This window comes from Piliocolobus tephrosceles, chromosome 1 (assembly GCF_002776525.5).
Source record: "Piliocolobus tephrosceles isolate RC106 chromosome 1, ASM277652v3, whole genome shotgun sequence".
NCBI lineage: Eukaryota > Metazoa > Chordata > Mammalia > Primates > Cercopithecidae > Piliocolobus > Piliocolobus tephrosceles.
Window position 1 is genome coordinate 112376160 of NC_045434.1, and position 27535 is coordinate 112403694.

At 41.4% G+C, this 27535-nt stretch overlaps 1 protein-coding gene across 1 annotated transcript in view; it reads right to left on the bottom strand.

Moving 5' to 3' along the window:
• Nucleotides 1-20826, bottom strand: part of FNDC7 (fibronectin type III domain containing 7) — a 29379-nt gene extending 8553 nt beyond the window's left edge. The window contains exons 1-10 of the mRNA XM_023196263.2: nt 20744-20826; nt 20194-20212; nt 15966-16220; nt 14950-15210; nt 11428-11685; nt 7943-8197; nt 5903-6160; nt 5081-5335; nt 3025-3279; nt 656-916 (exon numbers count right to left, since the gene is read on the bottom strand). Of these exons, the coding sequence (XP_023052031.2) occupies nt 656-916; nt 3025-3279; nt 5081-5335; nt 5903-6160; nt 7943-8197; nt 11428-11685; nt 14950-15210; nt 15966-16220; nt 20194-20212; nt 20744-20818 (2152 nt within the window). The 5' untranslated portion in view covers nt 20819-20826. The remainder of the gene's footprint in view (nt 1-655; nt 917-3024; nt 3280-5080; nt 5336-5902; nt 6161-7942; nt 8198-11427; nt 11686-14949; nt 15211-15965; nt 16221-20193; nt 20213-20743) is intronic.
• Between the last annotated feature and the right edge of the window lie 6709 nt (nt 20827-27535).

Consider the following 27535-nt stretch of genomic DNA (forward strand, 5'->3'; position numbering starts at 1 on the left):
AATAAGACTATGTTAAAAATCTATCCCTAAATCTCAAAGCAGAAAATTATCTTAAATTTGCTTTAGTAGTTAAGCAGCAAGCACCTAGTCCTTTTTAGGAAGGGGAAGCGTGGGACAGGGAAAATAATCTCTAAATTAAATAATAATAAAGCATTGCAATTCCAGAGAATTTTGGGGTCTTCCATAGCCAGAATCTGCCTGTGCTGTATAGAAATTTTATACCTTCAGCTGGGTATAGTGGCTCATGCCTGTAATCCCAGGACTTTGGGAGGCCGAGGCGGGTGGATCACCTGAGGTCAGGAGTTCAAGACCAGCCTGGGCAACATGGTGAAACCCCGTCTCTACAAAAATACAAAAATTACTCGGGCATGATGGTAAGTGCCTGTAATTGCAGCTACTCAGGAGGCTGAGGCAGGAGAATCGCTGAACCCAGGAGGTGGACGTTGCAGTGAGCCAAGATCGTGCCATTGCACCCAGTCTGGGTGACAGAGCAAGACTCTGTCTCAAAACAAACAAACAAAAAAAAAAAAAAAAGAAAGAAAGAAATTTTATACCCTCTGTGCCCTTCCTACATAGCAAATAAGTTTGATTGCATCTTAATTCACAGATCTGAGTTCAGGGTTAGTTTTAGATAAACTGTCATAACTTGCTTTACCTGAATATATTTTTTTTGGACAGAAAGTAAGCTTCAATCCTGTTTCAGCAACTGGTGAGACCATCACAGTGTATACATCCCCACAGGGTATCTCAGTGACATCACAGAAACTGAGGCCAGCATTTGGGGTGCACGTGAAAATGCCTTTGGAGCCGTAGAGGTCAGTGCTGTAACTGGCAGAGCCCCTGGAGGCTTGCCAGTAGATCCGGATGCCGTTAGAGCCTAGCCTATATAATTTCACCCCCAAAGGGCAGCAGGCACCTGACCAATAAAAAGAAACACAAAATCACTGGTTTTATTCCACCATCATCCAAAAATGGCCTTGATTACTGCAGGGAAAAAATATAAGTAAACTATTCTAAGTAACAGGATTAATTACTGGTTAGATCAGAGCAAGATTTGAAGGGGTACTCAAGTTATTTCCATGATGGGCCACATAATCAGAAATCCATGGGTGGCCGGGCATGATGGCTCATGCCTATAATCTGAGCACTTTGGGAGGCCAAAGCAGGAGGATCGCTTAAGCCCAGGAGTTTGAAACCAGCCCGGGCAACACAGGGAGACCCTGACTCTACCAAAAAAAAAAAAAAAAAATTAGCCAGTTGTGGTGGTGCACACCTGTGGTCCCTTGGGAGGATGAGGCAGGAGGATGGCTTGAGGCCAGGAGTTCAAGGCTGCAGTGAGCTATGAGGGTGCCACAGCACTCACTCCAGCCTAGGTGACAGAGCGAGATCCTGAAAGAAAGAAAAAAGAAAGAAAGAAAGAAAGAGAGAGAGAGAAAGAAAGAGGAAAAGAAAAGAAAGGAAAAAAAAGAAAAAAGAAAGAAGGAAAAGGAAGAAAGGAAGGGGAGGGAAGGAAGGAAAGAAGAAAGAAAGAAAGAAAAAAGAAAGGGAGAAAGGAGAGAGAAATCCATGTGTGAAGGTGGCGTGAGGTATGAATTTTTAATGTAGAACAATTAAATCAGAAAGGTCCAAAAATTGGCAGATACATATTGTACATGACTCAGACTGTGAGTCAAAGGCACAGAATCCTTGTCAAGATCCCTCATAATGCCCTAGTTTCATTTGATTTTTGGTGGCATTAAACTTAAATATCATTAACTGCATTCAGCTTTAATTGAAGAACCAATTTTGCTGAGCTGAGTAGCATGACACTTTGGGTGCAGCCATTTATACAACATGCCAGTGATCAAGTTTGCTGGTCCACGCTTCATCCATGGTAGCTGATTAGTATTTTTTTTCTTTTCTAAATACCTTGAGCGAGCCACACATTAGGTGCCAATAAGGGCACCAAATGGATTCCTTAGTAACTAAGTTAAAGATCCTACTGTATAATTTTTAAAAGTTATTATAATCAGGCTTACTTGATTTTTTCTTAAAAGAATAAGCAATGAGAACCGGATATCAAGGTGAGAACTTAGGCAGTAAATCTAATACAAGATAATGGGTCAAAAGAAAGTACACACCAGCTGACATACGTGCAGCATGTTCTGAATGTTCTCATGTTATGATTTATTTTGATTCCCAAAACAACTTCGAAGGAAAATATTACTATTCCTGTCTTTTTCAATGAGGAGACAGAATCAGGGAAGATTAGGCAACACAGCTTATGAGAAGTCATGTCTAATTTTGACTCCCAGTTGAGACTCTTTCTACTACCTCTGGGATGCCAAAATTATATTCCAACTCTTCCATCCCATGCCCCAGGCCGAGGTAACTGATCATTGTACTCTTTCACCTTAAGCGTAGGAAGCATCCTCAAGAGTTTTTTTTCAAAACCATGCTACAAGCAGCCACTTCAGTGGATTAGGATCATGCAAGAGAAATCTTGTTTGGTAACCTTGCACTGCTTTTACCTTCCGCCGCTACTCCCTAATGGTTAGGTCTTTGTGAAGAACAAGGTACAATACTGTCAGTAGACAGATGCCTTTGCTCTCTTGGCCTGTTGAAATAAGAAACCATTGAAGGAACTGAAGAAGATTAGAAAAGAGAGGTAGTAGCACAATAATAATAAGAAGAAAAAAACGCAAACCAAACAGAATGTGTGATCTAATGCTTCCAGAAAACTCTGCCAGGCTGAGTTACTCTGTGTTGCAGGTAGCTGTGTCATATAAAGATACATGGTCCCTTCAGAAAAAGCAGGCCTGAACATTGTTATTAGGGGAGTTAATTCACCAACCACCAACAGAAGCCTCTGAAGCTTTGAGGTTCTAACCAAAGGGAAAACTATAACCATTTTATAAAGTAATCTGAGTTTATAATGCAAACTAGGTGGAGATGCAGCATCTTTTTAAATGAGGAGGAAAGGCTTATGCCTGGATTTACGATAGTCAAGTCCTTACTGCTACTGTAGAGCTGAAGTTCACTTACCAGAGAAATGACTTTGGTAGGAGCAATCGGCAGTCAACCCCGTGGCGCTAATTGCTTTTAATGTCACTGTGTAATTGATGCCACATGTGATGCATCCCAGGAGGCAGTAGTTTTGATGAGTGTGACACTTAGACTGTCCAGTGTGTGACTCCAGAACTGCCACATGGGTTTGAGCCACTCTCCCAATAGTCCAGCTCACGTTGATTACTGACTGGGTGATTTGAGTTACTGTCAGACCAGTTGGACAGCACGGCACTTAAATGGGATAAAAGAAAAAGAATTGGAGATTTATTTCCACTGAAGATTATTTGTGAAAAATGACAAAGAATGGTATTTTGCCTGTGTTTCACTCAATATCCTACATTCCCCAACTTTCCATTGTTAATAAAAAATTTCCTTGTGTTCATTTCCTCTGATGCGTCATGTAGTGGGTGCTTTCCCCAAGAATGCACTGCACCAACTGGCTGTTGAAGGTTTCCACCTTTTTTTTTTTTTTTTTCAGAATAAGAAGGAAATCCTTTGTTGTCCCCATCTTCAACATTTTTTTTTTTTTTTGAGACGGAGATGGAGTCTCGCTCTGTCGCCAGGCTGGAGTGCAGTGACACAATCTCAGCTCACTGCAACCTCCACCTCCCAGGTTCAAGCTTTTCTCCTGCCTCAGTCTCCTGAGTAGCTGGGACTACAGGTACGTGCCACCATGCCTGGCTTTTTTGTATTTTTAGTACAGACGGGGTTTCACCATGTTGGCCAGGATGGTCTTGATCTCTTGACTTCATGATCCGCCTGCTTCAGCCTCCCAAAGTGCTGGGATTACAGGCGTGAGCCACCACTCTTGGCCCATCTTCAACAATTCTAACTGCAAATTTCAAAGTAACGGTTGCATTCACTTCTCCCAATAGAACATTTCATAGCATTAGCAATTAAGTATAATTTGCCTTTCTTGAAAATGTTATAGTACATCACTGATATAAAAGTTTGGTTTATTAGTTGCCTAAAATAACCCAGCCATCCTGATTTTTCAGGGACCCATTACCAAGAATATAGGATGCCTAAGAGCTTCATGTATGCAGTATTTTGTATGGTCTCTATCTTACTGCTGGTTTCTTTTTTTAGGTATTTCAACTTTTATAGGCCAAAGTGCCATCTATCACTGTATATAAGAAAAACGAGGCCGGGCGCAGTGGCTCAAGCCTGTAATCCCAGCACTTTGGGAGGCCGAGACGGGCAGATCACGAGGTCAGGAGATCGAAACCATACTGGCTAACACGGTGAAACCCCGTCTCTACTAAAAAATAGAAAAAACGAGCCGGGCGAGATGGCGGGCGCCTGTAGTCCCAGCTACTCGGGAGGCTGAGGCAGGAGAATGGCGTAAACCCGGGAGGCGGAGCTTGCAGTGAGCCGAGAGCGCGCCACTGCACTCCAGCCTGGGCGACAGAGCGAGACTCCGTCTCAAAACAAAACAAAACAAAACAAAACAAAACAAAACAAAAAAAAAACACCGAATGTCCAAAGACTGAAGTGATTTGCCACGTTTCATTCATACACAATGCTATGCTGTAATAATAGTTTTCTTTTATGGCGCTCTTGCTATGCATCAGGCACTATGCTAAGAGCTTTGCAGCATTAGTCAACTTAATACTAATAACCACCCTGTGAGGCCATTATCTCCCCTTTACCTATCAGGAAACTGAAAGTCAGAAAGCATTTTTTAAAGAGAAAAACTTGAAAGGGCTGAGCCAAAGAAATAAGTAACAACCCAGCTCATTTGGCTCCTCATTTGTTAGCTGTTTTGATAGATTATATCATAGGGGAATATGAATTAAAATAAGTGTTTTGCAGAATGAGTAAGTATTCCTTCTCTGATGCCAGTGAATGGATATACTAGTCTTGAGGATGTTTTTACAGAACTTGTAAAATATTGAAAATTTTATTTTCTATGACCAGGACTCTTTGATTTCTATGGCACTGAGGATAGATTAAATAAGGATTCATGTCTTGAAACACTTCCTAAGGACCCCACTGAAGTCAACCTTCAGGCTTGGTGGTTGCTACATACCTGTTTCCAGGGGCACACTGTAGCTGGGCAGGCTCCGTCCTGCCTGTGTTTCAGCCACAGCAGTGACAGAGAACACTGAGCCACAGGGCAAGCCCCGCATGGTACAGGACTCTCCCATGCTGCTGCACTGATATAGTCCTTTCTCCCCCTGGGCAGTCACAGTGTAAGTAGCGTCATCATTAGTGGATCGCCAGTGCACGTTAATCATTGAGAATGCATCCCTTGAAACATTTTTTATTTCAGGACTGCAAGGAGCTGAGAGATTTTAGAGTATTAATTGAAACAGCATGAGTTGAAAATATCACATGTGCCATTTGGTCTAAAATTGATTTTTCCCCCAATGAGATCATCATAGTTTTCAATCGCGTCATGCATGCAGGCCAAATTACATAGTGCCTATGCGTGGACAACTATTGACATTAACACTGGGCATTGGGTTCATATAGTACTGGAATAGGTGGAAAATGTTTAAGAGCATTGTGAACTCCAAAAGCAAAAGTAAGAAAGAAACATATTTACACACCTTCATGGTGTGAGTACAGGCAGGACCCTCAAAGACAGGAGGAACTGAATGGCTGGAGTAATCATGGGCAAAACCTTCTACTCTCCCCACAGTCTCCCCTTTTGTTTTTGTTTTTTCCACTTTCCTCTTCTGCCTTCTCCTCTGACTCTCCTTCGTGCAGCAGTGGCTGTCTTGGTCCCCACAAAGATTGATTAATGGGATTTAACCTTTTTATTGGTCTTACTGAATGCCTATCCTGAGGCTCACAGCTAGGGTGAATCATTCAGACAGCAGTGAGTGGAATGATAGCTGTGCCTTACCTGTGGTTATGAACTGGGGAGTACATGACATGTTGTTGCCTCGGACTTCACTGAATGAATACACTGTGATGTTGTACTTGGTGTCACACTCTAGAGCCGAAAGGGTGCACGTGGGAGCAGTATCATTGCACTCAACCGTGTTGTACCCATCTGCAGCCTTGGTTTCATACAGTTCGGCACCACGGACGGGAGACCAGACAATCTCAACTCTGTCACTGGACACCAACACGGGGTTAATGTCACTAGGGCAACAGGGAGCTGAAAGCAGGAGCAGAGGGAAAATGGTGGTCCCATCAAGAGCAATGCAACCAGGGGGGACACTGAGTCCTGACCTCCCATGCCCAGAGCCTCGGCCACTGCCCTCCCTAATGACTACAGTGACCCCCTATGGGTCTATCCAGGTCCAATCTTGGCCTAATTGTCACTGCATAGAGGGTAAATCCTCAGCATGACATTCAATGTCATCACAAGCTGTAAGGTTCAGCTGTGCTCCCCCAACTCCCCGCCACACCAGACTCCTCAGTTCCCACATGCCACGTGCACCCTCATTCTCTATGCAGAGAAAATTGCTGACCCCTCTACTGGAAAGCCGTTCCCCTCTTCTGCCTGGTAAAATCATATGTAGTCTAACTTCTCAGATCCTGTCAGCCTTTCCAGACACTAAGCCAAATAAAACTGGGGAGTGGGGGTCATAGTTATATAAGTAGATTTTTTTTTTTTTTTTAAGAGACAGGGTCTTGCTCTGTCACCCAGGCTGGAGGGCAGTGGTGTGATCTCGGCTCACAGCAACCTCTGCTTCCTGGGTCCAAGTGATTTCCATGCCTTAGCCTCCGGAGTAGCTGGAATTACAGGCACATGCCACCATGTCCAGCTAATTTTTGTATTTTTAGCAGAGACGGAGTTTCTCCATGTTGCCCAGGCTGGTCTCACCTCCTAACCTCAAGTGATCTGCCTGCCTCAGCTTCCCAAAGTGTTGGGATTACAGGCATGAACCACTGTGCCCGGCCGCATATGGATAGGTCTTGAGAGACCCTAAAGAACCCCACTGGCAAATGTCTGACTCAGCTTGGAGTTTCCCTGGGATGCTCTTGCCCCACTTACATTTCCATTCATCCTTCAAGATCCAGTTCAAGGCCACTCTGGAGGACCCTCCTGTGTTAGGACCTTATCGATGGCCTCTTATTCCACATTCCAAAGGCACCAATGATTTAGATCCCTCATCCTGGCAAAATTTACTGTAATTCAGCTAGACTTTTACATAATTATGTTGGAGTATTCTTATTTGTAATGTAGTTATTTAATTTCAAATCACTCCACTCATTCTTCAAAACTTGAGCATCTCCCATATGCTGATCACACTATTATAAGCACTGAGGATGAAGAGATAAATAAGACGTAATTCCTGCCTTGTACAAGATACAAGTCTAGTGGAGGATAATAGCAACAGCAATTGTGATGCTAATAAAAATATTTGCATCATGCTTTATCACACACAAGACCTTTTCACATTCATGTTCTCATGATTTGTCCCATTTTGCAGTGAAGAATACTAAGGAACTAGCAAGGTGGACATCATTACCCTCAGTGAAGGAATGAATTAGTGGTCAAGTTAGGGTGTAAACCCACATGTCCTACTCCAAAGTCCTCCACACCATGTAGCATCTTGGCCATTGTATGTCTATCTTGGTCTCAGGGAAAGAGTGACCTCCTGAAATGGAGGCACTGCCTCCTCTTTGGCAGCAGCACATGCTAGAACACTCACGGAGTACATCTTTGTGGAGAGTTCAATCTTTCAGAGCAAGGTTGAACAACTACATTCTTCCTCCTCTTTTCACTCCCAAACTTTGCATTCTAGTTACGCTTGGGTCCACAAAACCAAGATTCCCTAGTCTGGAAAGAATGTGAGATAAGAGATTACTTTCTGTTCTTAACCCTAGAATGACTCCCAGGTGGTAAGTTAATAAGTGGAATAGGTGATCCATTCTGCTGCTGAGGTTAGCGATCTCAGAACTCCCTTGACAAGTATCAAATGGGACTTACCTGTGGTATAATTGAATATGTCACCCAAAGGACTTTGCCCTGCCTTGTTATAGGCAAAAACACTAATAAAATAGGTGAAGCCACACTCAGATAAGAAATTGCACTGAGTGAGAGATGTGTTGCAGTGTACTTCCAAGCCGTCATCACTCTTCACAAAGACCACATAGTAGTCACCCAGATCTACATTGGACCAAGCCACAGACAGGTGGCCGGGGGGATCTTCTTGGATCGTCACTCTTCCAGGTGCACAAGCAACTAGGAAATGATCAATAATAAGCAAACATGAGACTACTGCAGGAGATTTTCTTCGCATGTTTGCAATTATCCAAGATTTCGGTACAACCCAAATAAGCAACTCTGAGCTTCGTGACAGATTCAATTTGGTGCACAAAATACAAAACTGTGCACTGGAAGCATTAGAAGATTTTCTTTATAGGACCAAAGGCTATGTTATAGGCCCCAAACCACTACAACATATTTTAATGACCTGTCACATTCTCTTGTTATATGAAATATTGTTTGAAATAATGAGCCATCAGAGATTCATAGTCATTTTAAGACATAAAAATTTTTCATTGTTAGATTATTTGTTGAAATATTTGACTTCATCCAGAGATGAAGCTAGTCTAGCTTGAGTGGAATAATGAATATCCCAGAAGTTATCTGTTTTAGAGATTAAAATACAGATATCATTCATTGTGTTTTATATTAATATATTCTCTAATTCTTCCAGCAAATATCATCATTTTACAGTTGAGGAAACTGAGGCTTATAGAGGTTGGTAAGTTGTCCAAGGTCACATAAGTAGAAAGGAATGGAGCTGGGTCTTTCTGGGGGTTTATGTGTAAAGCCTCGATAGCATGGAAAGTTCTTTTTTAAAAAACCTATTTTTTAAATTTATTTTTAATTTTATTTCATGTATTTATTTTTTTGAGACAGAATCTCACTCGGTTGCCCAGGCTGGAGTGCAGTGATGTGATCTCGGCTCACTGCAACCTCCACCTCCTGGGCTGAAGTGATTCTCCTGCCTCAGCCTCCTGAGTAGCTGGGACTACAGGTGTGCACCACCATGCCCAACTACTTTTTGTACTTTTAGTAGAGACGGGGTTTCACCATGTTGTCCAGGCTGATCTTGAACTCCTGACCTCAAATGATCCTCCTCCCTCAGCCTCCCAAAGTGCTGTGATTACAGGCTTGAGCCAATGCGCCAAGCCTAAATTTTTTTTTAATTAATTAATTAATTTTTTTGGAGACAAGGTCTCGCTCTGTCACCCAGGCTGGAGTGCAGTGGTACGATCTCAGCTCACTGTAACCTCTCCCTCCCAGGCTCAGGTGATCCTCCCACCTCAGCCTCGTGAGTGGCTGGAACTACAGGTGCATGCCACCATGACCAGCTAACTTTTGTATTTTTTTGTAGAGACAGGGTCTAGCCATGTTGCCCAGGCTGGTCTCGAACTCCTGGACTCAAGCAATCCACCCGCCTCAGCCTCCCAAAGTGTTGGGATTACAGGCAAGGGGCACCATGTGCAACCTGGAAAGTTCTTCTAACTGCAGCCTCTCATGCACTGAATGACAGAATACATTCTCATGCCCATTACACCCTCCAGGGAGCATCTTAAGCATAGAGTTAAGATACTAGATGCTACAAATAAGGAACAAATCAAATAGTATGTATAACTCAGTACAAACCCAGGAGACATTCTCAGATGTCCTAAAATTTATCTCACACAATAAATGCTAGACTATGTCAAAAGCAGGCATGTATTGATTTGTTAATATTGACTGTTTCTCTGTGTTAAGGCAATACCTCATTTGTCCACATAATGCCTCATTTGTTGATGGAACAAAATCTTCTGAAAGAATGAATTCAAATAAAGTTTGTTCATTCAAGTGCTAAGCTTTAAAAATTTTAGTTTTCACTAGTGGAAATCTTCCCAAAATATATTACACACTTCTGGGCCCCAGGAAATACATAGTACTTTGTAAACATAGTTCTTTTATTATATATATTTAATATAATATATAATATGTAATATTAATATATTAAATAATAATGTTACTTTATTATTAGTCAAGGTCATCCCCATGATCATGACTGTGTTATACCCAAACTCCCTTAGAACCTCCTGGACCTGTAAGAGTGAAGGACTATTTCAACGGCACTTAACCCTGACTGCATAGTAGAATCAACTGGGGAGCTTTTACAAACTATTCATATCCAAATTCTATTCCCAGCAACTCCGATCGGTCTTAAGTGGGACCTGGGTATTGGGGTTTTATAAAAGCTCCCCAGATGCTCTTAATGTGCGTCCAAGATTAAAAAACACTGCATGGTTCTCCCCTGCATTAAATGCCTAACTGCCTAACTCAGAACTGCTATGGTTTTGAAAGTGTTTTTTCTCTCTTCTCCCACTCTCCACTATCTTGTCCTCATAATCACTTCTAATGTACCATTCACATTAAATTACAGTTGTCAAAAGAGAAGCCAAATCATCAAGTTTGTTATCATTGACCTTAATTTAACATAACTATAACATAACTATAAGAGAGTGCAGGCCTGAAAGAATAGCTTTATTTATTTTTTCCTGTGGAATGGAGTGCATCAACTTGGTGATAGCTCCTTTTCTTCCTTTTCAGAAGCTTTTTAAACTTAGAATGACATAACTGACTGTGAGATAAAGTAGACATTATTGTAATTGTCGACATTTTCTTTGGCTTTAAGCATTGGAATTAGGCAAACTTGAGCAGCTTGAATCTCAGCTCTACCGCTTATTATCAGTGTGCCCTTGGGAAGATTATTTAACTTCTCTGAGCTTCAATTTTCTTATCTAAAAAAAAGAGATAATAGAACCCACCTCACTGAGTTGTCATGAGATTTAAATGAAATAATATACTATAGCGCCAGAGACATAGTAGGTCTTCATTAAGTGTTAGTTTCATTAAGTGTTAGTTTCCATCCCCGAGACACATAGATATTTCTAAATAGAGGAGTCAACCTCCACATGTGTATGTGGTTATCTCTCTGATAAGAATGAAAATGGAAAAATATCTAAACACATACTCAGAACTAGAAATATCCTATCTTTATCTTAAAAAAAATGGCGGCTCCCACCAAGCCTAGGACATGAGACATGATGTAAAGAAGAGGCAGTTATCTGTACGCACAGTTAGAGCTGTGTACAACTCAAACCAGATCTTAGAATTTTCACAGCTTTACAAAGGAAAAAGAAAAAACTAATTAATGAAAGATCTGGAATAGAAACCAGGCCTCCTAATTTTCCAAAAAGTGCTTTTTGCAATACACAATATCTCGCTTTGCTATCAGTATTATTCAAACTCATGAGAATGTTCAACTCAATGCTTTCATTTAGACCAGGCTTTCATTTTCATTTTTTCCAGAGTATTCAGAAACATTGTCAGTGAATGTCTCCCTTACAGCAGTCACTGCTGCAAGTCCTACAGCAATCTCACTCTTGTTTACATACCAGTTTTCAGGGTCACTTCTGAAGATGATTTGCTAGATCCAGCATCATTACTTGCTGAAACTGAAATCAAGTATTCAGTTCCACACTGGAGGGAAGAGATGGTGCAGGAACTGAAAGCTGTGCTGCAGGTCAGCTCTGAAGAGTCACTCAAAGCCATCACAGTATAATTGAAAGCTCCTTCTGCCAGTGCCCATGAAAAAGATGCTTTCAGAGCTCCACTATCGAAAGAGACTTGAATGTTGGCAGGGGCCCGAGGACCTACATTTTTGAGAAACAATTAAGATTTTGTAGTAGCCTTACAAACTAAGTAAGAGTTGGCATAACAATGTTGCAGAGCCTGGAGGATAAGATACCCAGTAGTTGGATACTTACAAGTGTTCAAAGCATAAAATTGGGATTTAGGATGATGCCTGGGAACTGGTAATACATCTGCTACTATGCAAATTCATAATAAACTGTGTGGCATTGGCCATATTATTTACCCTTTTTGTAATTTAATTTTTTCTCATATATAAATAGATCTAACAAGATCCATGTCTAACACCTATAGGTGCTAAAAGACATATTTTGAATGGATTAATGCATTATTTAATAAGTAGTTAAAATAATTAAATGAAATTATTAATGGGAAGAACTAAAAGGGCCACATGGGTATGTTATTATATTAAGCGAGAGGTCAAATATCTTCTGTTATTGATCAATGAAACTGAACATATCCCTTCTTTACTTTTGACATCTGCTGCAACTTTTACTGCAATAGCTTTTCGGTCATAATCGTTTCTAGAGGAGCAGATCTTCTTTCCATTCATCATCAAAAGGAAGGAAGGAAGGTATCAAGTATGATGTGTACATATTAAGGCAGTCTTTTAGTGTCTCCAAAACACTTAACCCTACATTCTTGTAAATATGCCTTCCTTTCTTAAAACTTACCACATTAAAAAGCATAAGGAGGTGTCCTGGCCTGGGGAGGGACGAAATTGGCCTCAATTCTTTGGAATCTGTGCTGTAATAACGCCCAAGCAACAGGCCTTAGGAAACTGCTTAAACAGTCTGTGAGCAGAGACCAGCATCCTCTGGACATGTCTGGGGCAAACAGGGAAGGCCTTTTTTTTTTTTTTGAGATGGAGTCTTGCTCTCTTGTCCAGGCTGGAGTGCAGTGGTGCAATCTCTGCTCACTGCAAACTCTGCCTCCGGGGTTCACGCCATTCTCCTGCCTCAGCCTCCTGAGTAGCTGGGACTACAGGTGTCCACCACCATGCCCGGCTAATTTTTTGTATTTTGAGTAGAGACGAGGTTTCACCATGTTAGCCAGGATGGTCTCAATCTCCTGACCTCGTGATCCACCTGCCTCAGCCTCCCAAAGTGCTGGGATTACAGGTGTGAGCCACTGCGCCCAGCCAGGAAGGCCTCTTTGAGGACATGAGGACCTAACTCATTCTCTGTAAGGCAGGCACCTGCCATGTTTTTCCCGTGGGCCATCTCGACAGGCCCCTTCCCACTACATAGTCAGCTTGTCTGCAGAGGCAGGTCTGCTTTAGGGAAGTGCTGGGCCCAAGGCTGGTAGGGGTAACCTGCAGTGTTTTAGGGCAACTTGCTTTTCCCACAGGGAGCATGGGAGAACTAGGAAAAATAGGTAAAGTAGTGAGAGCCTGTTATGGGTTGACTTGGGTTCCCTCCCAGTTCATATGTTGAAGTTCTTACCCCTAGTACCCTCAAAATGTAGCTTTATTTGGAAATAGGGTCATAGCAGATGTAATCAGGTAAGATGCAATCATTAGGGTGGGCCCTCATCCAATATGGCCGATTTCCTTATAAAAAGAAGAAATTCGGACACAGATAAACATATATAGGGAAAATTCCATGTGAATGTGAAGATAACCATCTACAAGCCAAGGAGAGAGGCCTGGAACAGACTCTTCTTCACATCCCCCAGAAGGAACCAACCTAGCCGACACCTTGATTTCAGACTTCGTAGCCTTCAGAACCATGAAACCAAACATTGCTATTGTTCAAGCCACCCAGTTTGTGGTTCCAGCAGCCCTAGGAAACTAATCCAGAGGCGAAATCTAAACTCTGTAAAGCTTTGTAAAACATGGGTAAACCTATGAGGGGGAAGTCTTTAAGAAACAAGTTATTCTAGGGGATGCTGTCTCAGTGCCCCAGCCTGATGACGATGCTCCCTCCTGTGCCTCGCTGTGTTTGCAGCCTTCTGCCACAGCACTGCTCAGGTGAAAATGGAAACGCTGACTCACCATTGGTCTCTCCTTTGACATAATCCATTCTTTGAATAGAGGGATCATGCTTTATTTGCTTTTGTATTCCCATCAGCTAACCTATGCCCAGCACACAGTGGGTCCTCAACAAATGTGGAAAGAAAAAAGCAGTGTGAAAGGGAAAGGAAAGGGAAGGATGGGAAGGGAAGATAAGGGAAGGAGGGAAGAAAGAAAGCCAGCCAGCCTAGGAAAAGGCTCAAGGAGACTGACATGTCACAGACATCCTGACTCACCAAGCCTGTCATGAATCACCTCAGGGCTATGATTATACAACCTTCCTAGGGAAATAGTATAAAAGGCAGCAAACCCCTCTCTTCTCCCTACATTCTGCCTTGGCCCATAGACTATGGGGCTTCCATTCCCCTCCAAACTTAGGGAAAGTTGGAGAGAACATTTCTGGTTTCTTTCCGTCCTTTCCTGCGTCCTTCCCAAGTGGTGAAACAGCTAATCTGGTTGGTGAGAGTCTTGTATCTATTTAGGTTAGCTTGCCAGTGGATGGCTCACTCTGCCTCAAGAAAAGAAAAAACACCCCCTCTCATTCTCTCTCTCTCTCGGCTCACTCCAGCAGCTCAATTTGGACCTCCAGTTGTAATGCTGCAGGGTATCCTCTGCTCGGGGGACCTCTGGGTGGGACAGTGAGAAAACGCACAGCAAGCTCTAGCTTCTCCCCACAGCTGGAGGAGCAGTAGTGGGAAGCCCCATGCTGACTTCAGGCCCAAGCTGAGGCCTTTGGGAAACAGATCTGAAACACTAATTCCACTGCAGGATCCTGACAGCATCCTGTGCCTGCAGAAACCTTGCTTTGCTTGCTGCCGTATCTCTAGAACAATGCCAGCTCAAAGTTGGCACACTGTCACTCAGTATCTGCAGAACAAATGAATTCCTATTTGGCCCAATTCTTATACTAATTGGCCTGAACCCAGAAAGGGACAAGGGGTGATGGGTAAACCTAACAAGAATCACCTTCTTCTGTGTGATGTCGAATGTGAATGCTGAAATTGAGTTGGATATTAGAAGGCGGTGCCATGCTGTGTGCATTCTGAGTAGCATTTCTTTATCCATGCAGGAAGCGTTTAAACTACCAAGGAGGAATAGACAAGGCACTATAAATAACCTCATAATAAATTTAAATAGCTGCTGCCAGCTGCTCTGTACTTGTCATGTAACACTGCTCTTGATGGCTGCAACGCACAGCACCCCTTGTTAATCAAAAGTAAAATTGTTCGAGGCTGAGCTGAGAAGTTCTTACTTGTTCTCTGATTGCAGGTGGAGTCGTCCCCAGGGATTCCGTTGGCATTCCATGCATAGGCCTTTATGGTGTAGAGAGTCCCAGCTTCCAAACTGGTGAATGTCAAGGAGGTGTTTGTAGTATTCTCTTTCCATATACTCCCCAAGCCATTGGCTCGCATAATGGACACAGAGAATCCAATTGCCATATATACAGTTTCCCACTGCACAAGAATGGAGTCTGAACTTGGAGAGCTTACTTCTAGAATTGGTGCAGCCAACACTAAAAAAAGAAAAACATGCATTTGTGTTCCCAAAGTCCAATAGAGGATAATTCAAATTTAGAAGCAAGTAAATTGATATCCATAATATACAATAATTATTTACTTTATAAGAGCATTCACAACAAAGTTTCATTAAATAATTGCTATTTAAGTGTATACTAACCATAAATAACTTGGCAGAGGAATGGGAAACAGAGAAACGCTAAATATCAGACACTACTTTTAACTGAAGTTGGTCAGAAATTAGATCAAACATTCCTATAATCATAATATAAATCAATGGGAAAATGAGGGGTTACAGTATTTTAACGTGCACATAACTTTTCAGAAATGTGCCTAGGTACAAACTTATCAAATCAATTTCAGTAATGCTGATGACAAACTCCAAATTCTTTTATTTGTTTTGTTAACATATATGCCATATGGTCAGAGTGCAGCAAAATCCCTTCTCTGTGTTCTTCATTTGGCATGTTAAAACCAGAAATCCCTATTTCAGAGATTTAAAAGCTGGGATGCTTTTAAAGATGCCCAGAAATGGGCTTTATTTTCCAAAGCAAAGCATCTGGCATTTAAATGCCACCTCCTCCACAGATAGCTGAATTCTCAAACAGCATCATTTGGTAGCTTTCACTTCTGGGCCTTGAATTGTAGGCACTCATGTGACACCAAATCACATTCTGCATTTGCAGCACCAGAATAACTGATCCAAGTCACAAGCAAACACTCAAAGGAGGATGAGCATCCATCCAGCTACCTGTCTTTGCCTGCTTTGGAGGTGATGCCTGGCTTCTCCCAGCAGCGCTGATGGATCTGATGGTGATTTCGTACAAGGTTGCAGCCTTTAGTCCCGTCACAGTGCCTGGGGAATTGGCCACCATTGTTTCAATGACTGTGTCCCCGTCTTCAGCTGTAAGGAGGTAACTGGTGGCACCCGGCACTGTAGCCCATTCTACAGTGATACTGTTGCTGATTTTTGAATATGCCTGATCAATAGTGGGTATTTCAGGAGCTGAAAGAGGTTTTAGAGTTGTACATTAGCCAAGATACCTACAAGAATGACTTCATTCATCATTTTACTCTTCAAACTAAATCATTCTCATGCTTTCCTTCAGACATAAGCTTTGCCCTTATTATCCAGATCAAGGAAAAACAGAAAAAGAAAGACAAAGCTACTCTCCAGAAGAGATCCAGAAAGCTCAAACCTCTCACTCAGGGATGGTATTTCAAAGTTTTCCCCAGTTGCCTGTGGGGTAATTTGCACTTTTTGTACTTTTGAAAGAGCTAAATAAGAATGGGAAGTAATTACGGGAAAGAACTCTGGGAAGACAGAGAGAATAATTGAGAGGCTTTCTTCCAGAGGATTCTACTCCAGTTGGGCATTCTGTGAATTTTGCAGGCTGCTTTGCCATTGATCTCCCCTCTGGGTCTCACAGCCATCCCACTGCCTCCAGCTGGACTCATCTCCATTCCTCCTGCCTGTGCCCCGTGGCTGTGGTCACTCTCTTATGCACTTTGCACGTTTTCCAGATAACATTTAATCCAATGGAGGAAGGAGGGAGGATCGAGTTCTTTGTTATAATTACTCCATAGCACTTTCTCTCATCTTATCAGAGTGGAATAATTCTCAGATTCTTCCATACAAAATAAAAGTAAACTTTATTCTCCCTTTCTCTATCACAATATCTGCCTCAGCATAAGAATGCAATGGGCCAGGCTATGGTTTCCCAGGGAGATATGAATGCTTATGTCATGGGTTTACACAAGGCATTCCTACACTCAGGTGTATGGAGTAGGAGCTATAGCACAGTACTCAGATTGATTACTTTACAAAATTCCATAGACGCAAAAATGTCTTGGATATAGGAGATCCAAGTGGAAGAAAAGGTCAAACAAAAATAGCTGGGCTTTATTTGCAACTGGCACTTGGACTTTCAGGTTTAACGTACTCCATTTGCTGCATAAAATCACTGTACGTCAAATATAGGGAATTTGACAAAACTAAAACTAAAGGGAAGACAAACAAGCAGAACTATAGGGCAAAGAGGGAGAAGGAGAAAAGACAGGTGATTCTCCAGTATCAGCTCCCCTTCTCCCAGAGCCAAGTCCCTATGTGTACAATGCAGACAACTTTCTCTTTCTGTACCAATAGCCCAGAGAGTTAGCTTTGGCAGCATCTCAGAAATAACCATGCTGCAAAAATGAACAAAGTCTCCTCTGTGCCCTGGCCAGACATTCCTTGAACATCACCCAGGATAGTCTCTTTTGCCTTTGAAAGAAAATTATGACAGTTATATACACTGGGGGAAAGTCTCAGGCCTGCTTGTCATAGCCACTTGCCAGTGGAAGCCAATTCCATAGGAAAGGGCTACGTTCCCTCTCTCTCCTGCAGAACGGAAAGTCCCAGCAGGGGCTCCCTCTTCCAACACACACACACACACACACACACACACACACACACACACACCCCTCTTCTGCTCCCCCAGCTAATGATCCTGTGCTATATGACTTCTTTCCTCTAATTTTCTGGTGTCTCTCAACTCCTTCTGTTTCCTTTGTCCCCACCATTAATCTTATCTCCTATGTTACCAGTTCTGTTCATTGGAATGAACTAACTTCCTGGGAAAATGACAACCAAACTAGCCACAGACACAGGAGGCCAGATCATGCATTCACGGAGCAGTTTGAAAGGCATCTAAAAGGCTAGCACGACACAGACCCTCTCCCCACAGGCCTGTCACGGGGCCCGAGGGCCCCACAAAACTGGTCTCATGGAATTGATCTAGGAGAGGCACATTTGCTTGGAAGTCATAATGCAGGAAGCCAGTATCAGAGAATGAAACTCGGGGTTGTGTGGTGGGAAAATAGCAAAGGGTTTGGATTCAGGAGCTCAGGGTTTGAGCCCTGGCCCTGCTATTTACTTTTGTGTGTGAAGGCATGCAAGTCATTGTACCTCTTCTAGACTTGTGACCTTCCTTGACAAATACAGATTATTAATACCTACATATTAGAATTTACTTTGAAATTTAAAATACCTGCATTTTAGGATTGTTGTAAAGACTAAGTGAAATAGTGTATGTTAGGGTACTTGGAAAGTGTGTGTGTGTGTGTGTGTGTGCCTGTGCACGTTTGTGTATGAGCCAAGACAAGTAAATTTTGATGGGTTTGGAAAAGCCAGACCATATGGCACTGCCATGGAGAGGTCCTGTGAAAATGGGATTCTGAGGAGTGTGGGGCAAACACAGGCTGGAGAGACAGATTGTCTGTTTTACACCTGGTTTTAGGGCAGGCTCTGACCAGCATCAACAATGAAAGAAGATCAACCCCTATGTAGTATGTTGCCCTTTAACAGATGAGAAGCTTGAGTGTAAAGTCCATAAAGTAGCAGCAGTTCCTTACTCTTTCTTACTTCTATGTTTAGCCCACTGACTGGACTGATGAAAGAGAAAACTTTATTCCCTAGATGTGCAACCAACCACCCTGATCAGTCAAAAATGAAACCCCTTGGTTCTCAGCATCTGTGCATTCCACCAGCTCAAAGAGATCTAAATTAGCCCACGAGGCCCCAGTGACCAGACACAGATACACAGCAATACCAGAGCCCAAAGAAAATCAAAATACACACAATCAAAATGAAACCTTCTATACAGTGCAGCTAAATACACATTCCATCTATTGAAAAGCCAGGACTCAATTAGCAATTGAGTCAATTAGCAGCAGCATCACTAGCTTAGCCTGACCCACCGTTTCTCTAGAATAGGGCAGATGCCGTGAGGACCAAAAAGGGTCCTGTTCTGAGGGCTTGGTGTGTCCTGGGTGTGCTGGGACCTTGTAAGAGACGGCAGAGTTAGAGTTTGTCCACCGAAAGGCTACTTATTTAAAAAGCCACTTTGTGTATAGCCAAACAGTCCTTCCTATAGTTTTCTGGCTAATCCTAAAGATCTCTCAAGAATAAGACAAGTAAATAAGAATAAAGCAAGAAATAATAATTTTTTAAAGAGATGGGGTGTTGCTATGTTTCCCAGGCTGGTCTTGAAATCCTGGGCTCAAGAGATCAGTCCTCCCATCTTGGCTTCTCAAAGTGCTGAGATTACAGGCGTGAGCCTTGGTACCATGGCCAGGAAATAGAAATTTTTAAAAACTTACTGTATATGTATGAATTTTATGAAATTTCATGGCTCAGATATACATCTATATCAAATTTTTTAACTGTCTTGATTTCACTTCCTTTTCTGTGGTATAGACAAAATAATAAATGCAAATTTTTCTAATTTATGTCGAATCACTATGAGAATTTATTGGTGATATGGTTGATATTATATGGTTCCTAGAGATAAGCTAAATCCTCCTAAAAATAAATTTCCATTCCAGGTATTTAGATTTCTAGCACAAATGAGCTAGGAGGGGCCTCTAGATAAATTATTTTTGCCTTCAGTTATCTACTTAAGAAAGATGGAGATCAAATATTTTCAAAAGAGGGCCCCCTTTCAGCCCTGAGTGACTGTTGTCTATATTTTAAATATGCAATATTAGAAGTATAAAATCCTTTTTAAAGCAAGGAATATTTCCAATTTAATCAAATATAACATTTCTCATTTTTTCTCTAATTCCCCGGAACATAAACAAGAACATTTATATAAATTAGACTCTGTACAATATCTTAGCTAGAATGATGATCATTGTAATATTTCACACATGGCTAACTGTGTATGAGAAAATGCATGCCTACATGACTCTATACATTACAGTACTCAGCAAGAACACTTTCTGAAGATTTGTCTTTCAAGTTCAATCTATTTATTTGTCTTACCAATTACCAACTCCCCAGGACCCAATATAGTGCTTAGCACCCAGTGTGAGTGCTCAGAAAATATTGAATTTTTTTTTCCTCATATAGCCTTTAGATTTCAGGGTAGCCCGTAAATTAACAATGGAAATTAACATCAAATACAAAGAGGAAAAACTTTCATGTCAGAAAATTGTACCTGATTTTGCTGAAGCAACCTGAAAAGGAAAGTTTAGAAAATTAGAACCATACAGAAAAACACCACTTGAACAAACGTAAAACAGGAATAAAAGCGGTAATAAATTAATCACAACATTTTTATACCTAATGTGAGCAGTCTTTCAATCCATACAAGTATTTCTCCACACAAATCGTTTCCCAGCACCCCAATCTACCACAAAACAACTCTAAATGGAATTTAGAGGCTGGAGGCAGATCCCATTACTATTTCATTTTTTTCCCCTTTGAATCTGCCTATTGAACTAAGTCAGTAGCTGCTGACAGATTTTTCAGAAATCTTTGTTCTTAAAATATAATGATAATCTTGTTTTCTTTCTCTAGTATATGGCATTAAATTTCAAACACGCAAACATATACAACCTGGGTACGAACTTTGGAAAGGTATTTCGATTTCTATCTCCCCATTCCCCAACTCCTCAAAAAAAAAAAAAAAAAAAAAAAGGAGAGAAAAATAATGTGTCTTTCTTTTTCCCCTAAATAGTTGCGGGCAGTTGGAATGATGAACTCACCATTTTCAGACAGATAAGAATGAATCCAATCAAAGTCAAACATGTCTTCCGTCCACCAGCCATCCTGTTGGACATAGTACTCACATGGCACAAAACAAAGCAATCAGGGTCCTCTTTGGCCCCCAGGAGTACAACACCGTTAGTCGCTAGGATGTGGGGCTGTGATGCTGGGAAGAGACCCTCGGAAGTAGCTCCTCCCCTTCAGTGTGGAGCTGACCTATAACTAGGGACACTTGGAGACTGGCAGGGACGGGTATTGCAAAGACTGAAAAGAAGAGAGTTGGAAAAAGCCACACCAAGCAGGCCAAAAAGCTGCTGTAACCTTGGTTTCAAAGTAACCTTCTTTTTAAAACGATTTCTGTCTAAATAAAAACGTTAGAAAGCTGCACAGAAAATTGTTGATGTGGTAGAGTAATTATTTTAAACCCGGGGATGCTGACCAGTTTTATTTTTCTTTTTCACCTTTATTTGTTGTTGTTCTTTTACTTCAAAGTAAGTGATTAGTCCTACTGTCAGGAAGAATTTGCTGCCAAACTTCATCATGGAATACGAAAGGGCAGAAGCATGTGTCTGTACTGAGAAAGAAAGTGAGAGGTCCCTGGTGAGCATGTTAAATTTACCCATCTCCCATACCACCCTGCAGTTCCAGTACCTTTTTTTTTTTCATTGCTTTAGAGACAGGGTCTTGCTATTTTGCCAAGCAGCCTCCAACTCCTGGGCTCAAGCAATCCTCCCACCTCTGCCTCCTGAGTAGCTAAGACTACAGATATGTATCACTGTGCCTCGCTAGTTTCTTTTATTTCAAGAGCTGTCTTCCTAGTTCACACTTTTAATAATAATTAGCATTTAATCTAAGATTTACAGTGTAAAATTTTAACAGTGAACAGATAAATAAATGAAATAAACATAATTAATTGGCTTGTCTGAAATCACACAAGAATTAAATGATCGAACTAGAGTTAAAATGCATCAGTCTGATCTCTACTTTCAACCAAGATAGAATTACAAAAAAGGGAAAAGAACTGCATTTACCCTCCCTGACTTTCACATTTACTATAAAGCTAAAATAAAATAGAGACTGGGTGGTATTGGCGTGAAGATAGATAAATAGATCAATGGGACAGAGAGTCCAAAAATAAACCCACGCATATATAGGTAATTGATTTTCAACAAAGATACAAGGCAATCCAAAGGAGGAAGAATAGACTTTTCAACAGATGGTGCTGGAACAACTGGATAACCACATGCAGAAAACATAAACTTTGATTCGTACCTCACACCATACTAAAACATGAACTCAAAATGGATCATAGTCTAAATGTAGCACCTGAAACTATAAAATGTCCAGAAAAAAAAATGAAAGAAAATCTTTGTGACATTGGGTTAGGCAAAGATTTCTTATATACAACACTAAAAGCAGAATCCACTTTTAAAATTTGATAAATTGAACTTCATTAAAATGAAGAATTTCTGCACTATTAAGGGAATGAAAAAATAAGCCACAGACTGGGGGAAAATATGTATCTTATAAAGGACTTGTATTCTGTGTGTGTGTGTGTGTGTGTGTGTATTCTCAAAATCCGGTGATAAGAAAACAACTCATTATAAAATGGGCAAAAGATATGAACAAACACTTCACAAAAGAAGACATACTCATGGAAAATAAAGGGATGGAAAAAATCCTCAACATCACTAGTCATTAGCAGAATGCAAAATAGGTTTTTTTTTTTTTTTGGAGACAGGGTCTCATTCTGTCACTGAACCTGGAATGTAGTGGTGCAATCACAGCTCACTGCAGCCTTGACCTCCCAGGCTCTAATGATCCTCTCACTTCAGCCTCCTCAGTAGCTGGGACCACAGGTGTGCACCACCACACCTGGCTAATTTTTGTATTCTTTGTAGAGATGGAGTTTCACTATGTTGCCCAGGCTGGTCTCAAACTCCTGGGCTTAAGCCATCTGCCCACCTTGGCCTCCCAGAGTGCTGGGATTATAAGCATAAGCCATTGCGCCTGGCTTACAGAAGGCAAATTAAAATCACAGTGCGATACCACTACATACTTATTGGATGTCTAAAATTAGAAGCTGGTCATAGTCGCTATGCTTGTAATCCCAGCACTTTGAGAGACCGAAACAAGAGGATCACTTGAGGTCAGGAGTTTAGAGAACAGCCTGGGCAACATCGTGGGGCCCTGCCTGTACAAAAAATTTTTAAAAATTAGCTGGATATGGTGACACGTGCCTGTAGTGTCAGCTACTTGGGAGGCTGAGGCGGGAGGATCACTTGAACTCAGGAGGTGAAGGCTGCAGTGAGCCATGATTGCACCACCGTACCCCAGCCTGGGCAATAGAATGAGACCCTGTCTCAAATGAAAAATAAATAACAAATAATAAAATTAGAAAGGCTGTGTATACTAAGTGCTGGCAAGGATGTGGAACAACCAGAAATCTCATACCTGATAAGAATGAAAAATGGTACAATCATTTTGGAAAATAATTTGGTTGTTTCTTAAAAAGTTAAACACGTACCTCACCATTTCCCTCCTAGGTATTGACTCAAAAAAAAAAAAATGAAAGCATATGTCCATACAAAAACATACATGAATATTCACAGTAGCATTATTTTTAATAATCCCCAAACTATAAGCAAACCAAATGTCTGTCAGCCAAAGTAAGTAATAAACAAATGAAAAATTTCCCAGCAAAAAAGAGAACACACAAAAACATGGATGAATCTATAAAAAGTCAGACACAAAAAAGAATACAGATGTTTTGATCCAATTATATAAATTTCTAGAAAATGCAAACCACTCTTAAAAACAGAAAGCAAATCAGTGACTGCCTGGAGATGGAGAATGGCGGGAAGGAGGGATTACAAAAGTGTAAGAGGAAACTCTTGGGGGTGAAGAACATGCTCATTATCTAAACTGTGGTGGTGATGTTGAGTGTATACATATGTTCAAATATGTCTTAAATATGTGCAGTTTATCACATGTTACTTATATCTAAATAAAGGTGTTTTCAAATATCAGTCTGACTAACTCCAAAACCCTAAACTCCTTCCACTAAACTACTCTGCCTTATGAGCTGACTACTATGAATTTAAGGCATTTCAATTTTTGCACCGAACAAATATATATTGACATATTGAGGACCTAATGAAGACAAGGAACTATCCAGGACATAGGAAATACAAACAAACCAGAACCCTGTCCTCTTGGAGCATGTACTCTAGCAAAGGAAGGCCAAACTAAGCAGCTAAAGTAATAAAATATGTCGAGTGTTGCTAAATGTTATGAAGAAAATTGGAGTGATAGGAGAGAACACAGCTGTTAGGGACGACCTCTCTGGCAACCAGATGCTTGAGCAAAGGCCTAAGGGAAGTGAAGAAGTGCATCCTTTGGAAACCTAGGAAAAGAACATACAAACAGAAGGAAAAGGAAGTACAAAGGCCCTGAGGAGGGAGCAGCTTGGTTAGAACAGCCTGTGCACTTATGCCCCCAGCAGCAGGGAGTGTTGGTGGTTGACAGCTCCTGCTCAGTCTCTCACGGACCTGCCCTTGGCTCATGAGAGCTGCCTGGCTCAAAGTCATACCTGCTCCCTGGGCCACCTACATCCAGTGATTGGTGGATAAAGGAATGTTAGTGCTCCTGGCCCGGATTCAGGACAACTCTGCAGGGGAGGTCTGGATGGTACACCATGGTGTACACCAGGACAACAGAGGCACCTAGGGTGCAACATTTAAGGAAGTTTGCTGAAGCCCACAGTTCCAGAGGCAGGCAGCACAAACCCCTCAAGTGGGTCATTGGGAATGACGGTAAACAGGGCCAGTCATGTTCAGTCACTTGTGTGCAGGCACAGAGTAGACAGAGAGTTGTTTCTAACTTGGATTGGGGTATTACTAGACAAGTGTGATGGAGACCGCAGCAAGGGAGTTAAGAGTGTTTACAAGAATGTGATTTATAACATTGTACAGTGGAAACTAAGCTGGGTAAGCAAGAAACTGTGGTTTGTAATACTTCACTGCAATGGAGGCTAAAAGTGCTGCAATGGAATGAAAAGTTGGCAGGATAGAATGGAATAGAATGGAGACCCAAGGGAGTTAAAGAATTGTTGTAGAGTATCTTAGAGAAAGTAAGCAGGAAATATAGGAGTTGGTGATTAGAGAATGGGATGCTTGAAATGGAAACCATGGAGAAGTGCCAGTTATTGATGATGGCCAGGTCTATGATGTAACCACGGGAACTGACAGCCAAGGTCAGATGGAGAAAAAAATCATTGGAGGTCAGGAGTTCAAAAAATTGAGAGTTCTGAGTATTGGAAGGATTGTTCAATGGGTATTGGAATCACTAAGAATTATGGCAAGAGTGGTGAAAGAGGTATTGAGCCATCTATTAAACTCTATAAGTATTAAAATATTAGGGGAATATCTTTCAGGTATGGATAACTGAGGGACAGTAGATGGTACAATCTGATGACATGTGTTTTATAGGACTTAGAGGATTCAGGAAAGAGAGAGAAACAATGGTCTGGAAGTACAATGATTTTAAAGAAATGAATTAGGAAAGATAATTATTGTGTTAGCAACCACCTCTGGCTAATGTTAACTTTTTGGTTGTCAAAATAAGTAATGAGTGTTATCACTGAACTGTTCCATCAGGAAACAATGCAAATAAAGCGGTTGCTTTTGTAATATGAATTTGCTTTAAAGCTTTGAATGACTAAATTTACCAGCTGTCTGAAATTCTCCCTTCAGGAATGAGATTCCGCAAAGCAGTGAATGCATAAATTTTGATATTGAAGGGAATGGAGCTAAGACAACCAAGAGAGGAAGAAGCTATGAGAGTAAGTCTATTTAAACATTATTAGTGTACTAATAAGGTAATACCAAGAAATTTAAGATTAGTAAATAATGCAAAGGCCAGGAGAGGGACTGAAAATAAAACATAAAGATAAGAGTCTGGAATGGAAGAGGGAGAAAATGTGAGGATGCTCCATACAAGAATCATACATTTTCCAGCCCACACATACCTGTGTCCATGCTTCCTGACACCCAACCTCCTTCACTAAGCTCACACACACTATTTTAGCTTCTGTTACTTGGTATGCAATTCCAGATATCAAAACTGTGATTAGTCAGGATTAGGTTTTGCTGAGAGTGGACAGAAAACCTGTAACAGTGGCTTAACCAGAAGTTTGTTCCTGATATAAAATGGTAGAGGCAAAGCTCCCAGGAGTGGCATGGCAATTCTATTCCACAGAGTCTTGAGAGACCCAGGCTCCTTTTTCCTCTTTAGTCTGCCATCCCTAGGATGAGGCCCTCCTTCTTCTTGGTCCAAGATAAAGTTCCGGTTATCACATCAAAGTTCTAAGCAGCAGAATTCAGTGAGAGGAGATAGAAGAGACTAATGATACATGCCAGCAATCTCTATTGCGGAACAATTGGCAGTCAACCACACAAATGAATGAATAAATGAATGTGATCTGGTGCATAGGTAGATTAGCCAACAGCAGAATTTAAGACATGTAACAGAAAGATATAGAGAGAGGTGGCCAGGTGCGGTGGTTCACACCCATAATCCCAACACTTTGGGAGGCCAAGGCAGGTGGATCACTTGAGCCTAGGAGTTTGAGACCAGCCTGGGCAACATGGAGAGACCCCATCTCTACCAAAAATATAAAAAATTATCTGGGTGTGATGGTGTGTGCATGTAGTCCCTGCTACTCGGGAGGCTGAGGTGGGAGGAGTGCTTGAGCTCAGGGAGGTCAAGGCTGCAGTGGATATGAATATGAAATGAATATGGAGATGGAGTAGGAACTTCAGAAACTAGTAAAGATTTGAAGTAGCCATTGTAGGGGATATAAAAAATAAATGTTTAGGGATATAGGAGGAATATAGAGTAGGATTAACTGTCCAGGAAAAAATTGGAAATAGCAAGATTTTTAGTGGCCCTCATTCATAACGTAGTCTTCCACCGTGCCCTTATATCACCTTTCTGCTGAGGGCAGACCATTTCCACCAAAAAAAAGGATTTGTATAAAACTTCCTTTTTGGGCTAGGCATGGTATCTCATGCCTGTAATCCCGGCACGTTGGGAGGCCAAGGTGGGAAGATTACTTGAGCCCAAGAGTTTCAGACCAGCCTGGGCAACGCAGTGAGACCCCATCTCTACAAGGAATACAAAAAATTAACCAGGTGTGATGGTGCGTGCCTGTAGTCTCAGCTACTTGGGAGGCTGAGGCGGGAGGATCACTTGAGCTCGGGAGATTGAGGCTGCAGTGAGCCATGATCATGCCACTGTACTCCAGCCTGGGCCACAGAGCAAGACCATATCTCAAACAAACAAAGAAACAAACCCCACTTTTTTATCACAAACAAACTCCACTTTTTTTCTTCCTTTCTCAAATTAAGTAGATGATATTTTCTTGCTGGTACTAAAAAGGATAAACAGATTAAAAACTCAATGTTAGAAAAGATCAGGAAGACCCTTACTGATCAGGGATTCCTGATTATTACAATAAAAGAAACCAGACTTAGGCTCCTGGATCCCAGGGAAGAGAAACTCAGGCCACCTTAAGGAAAACAAAAATTGCAAGGATATCCACTGACCAGAGTAGGAAAAAACTAGAAAGCCAGCAGGAAATAAGGTAGCTTCAGGGTCTGGTGACTCTTTTACATGGTTACTGTTATAAGACAACTATGCATCTTGTCCACTCTTATAAGGACTGCCCAATTCTTAGTTTTCAGTCAAAATTCTGAAAGAAGCCTGTCTGATTCACTTACATAATTCTC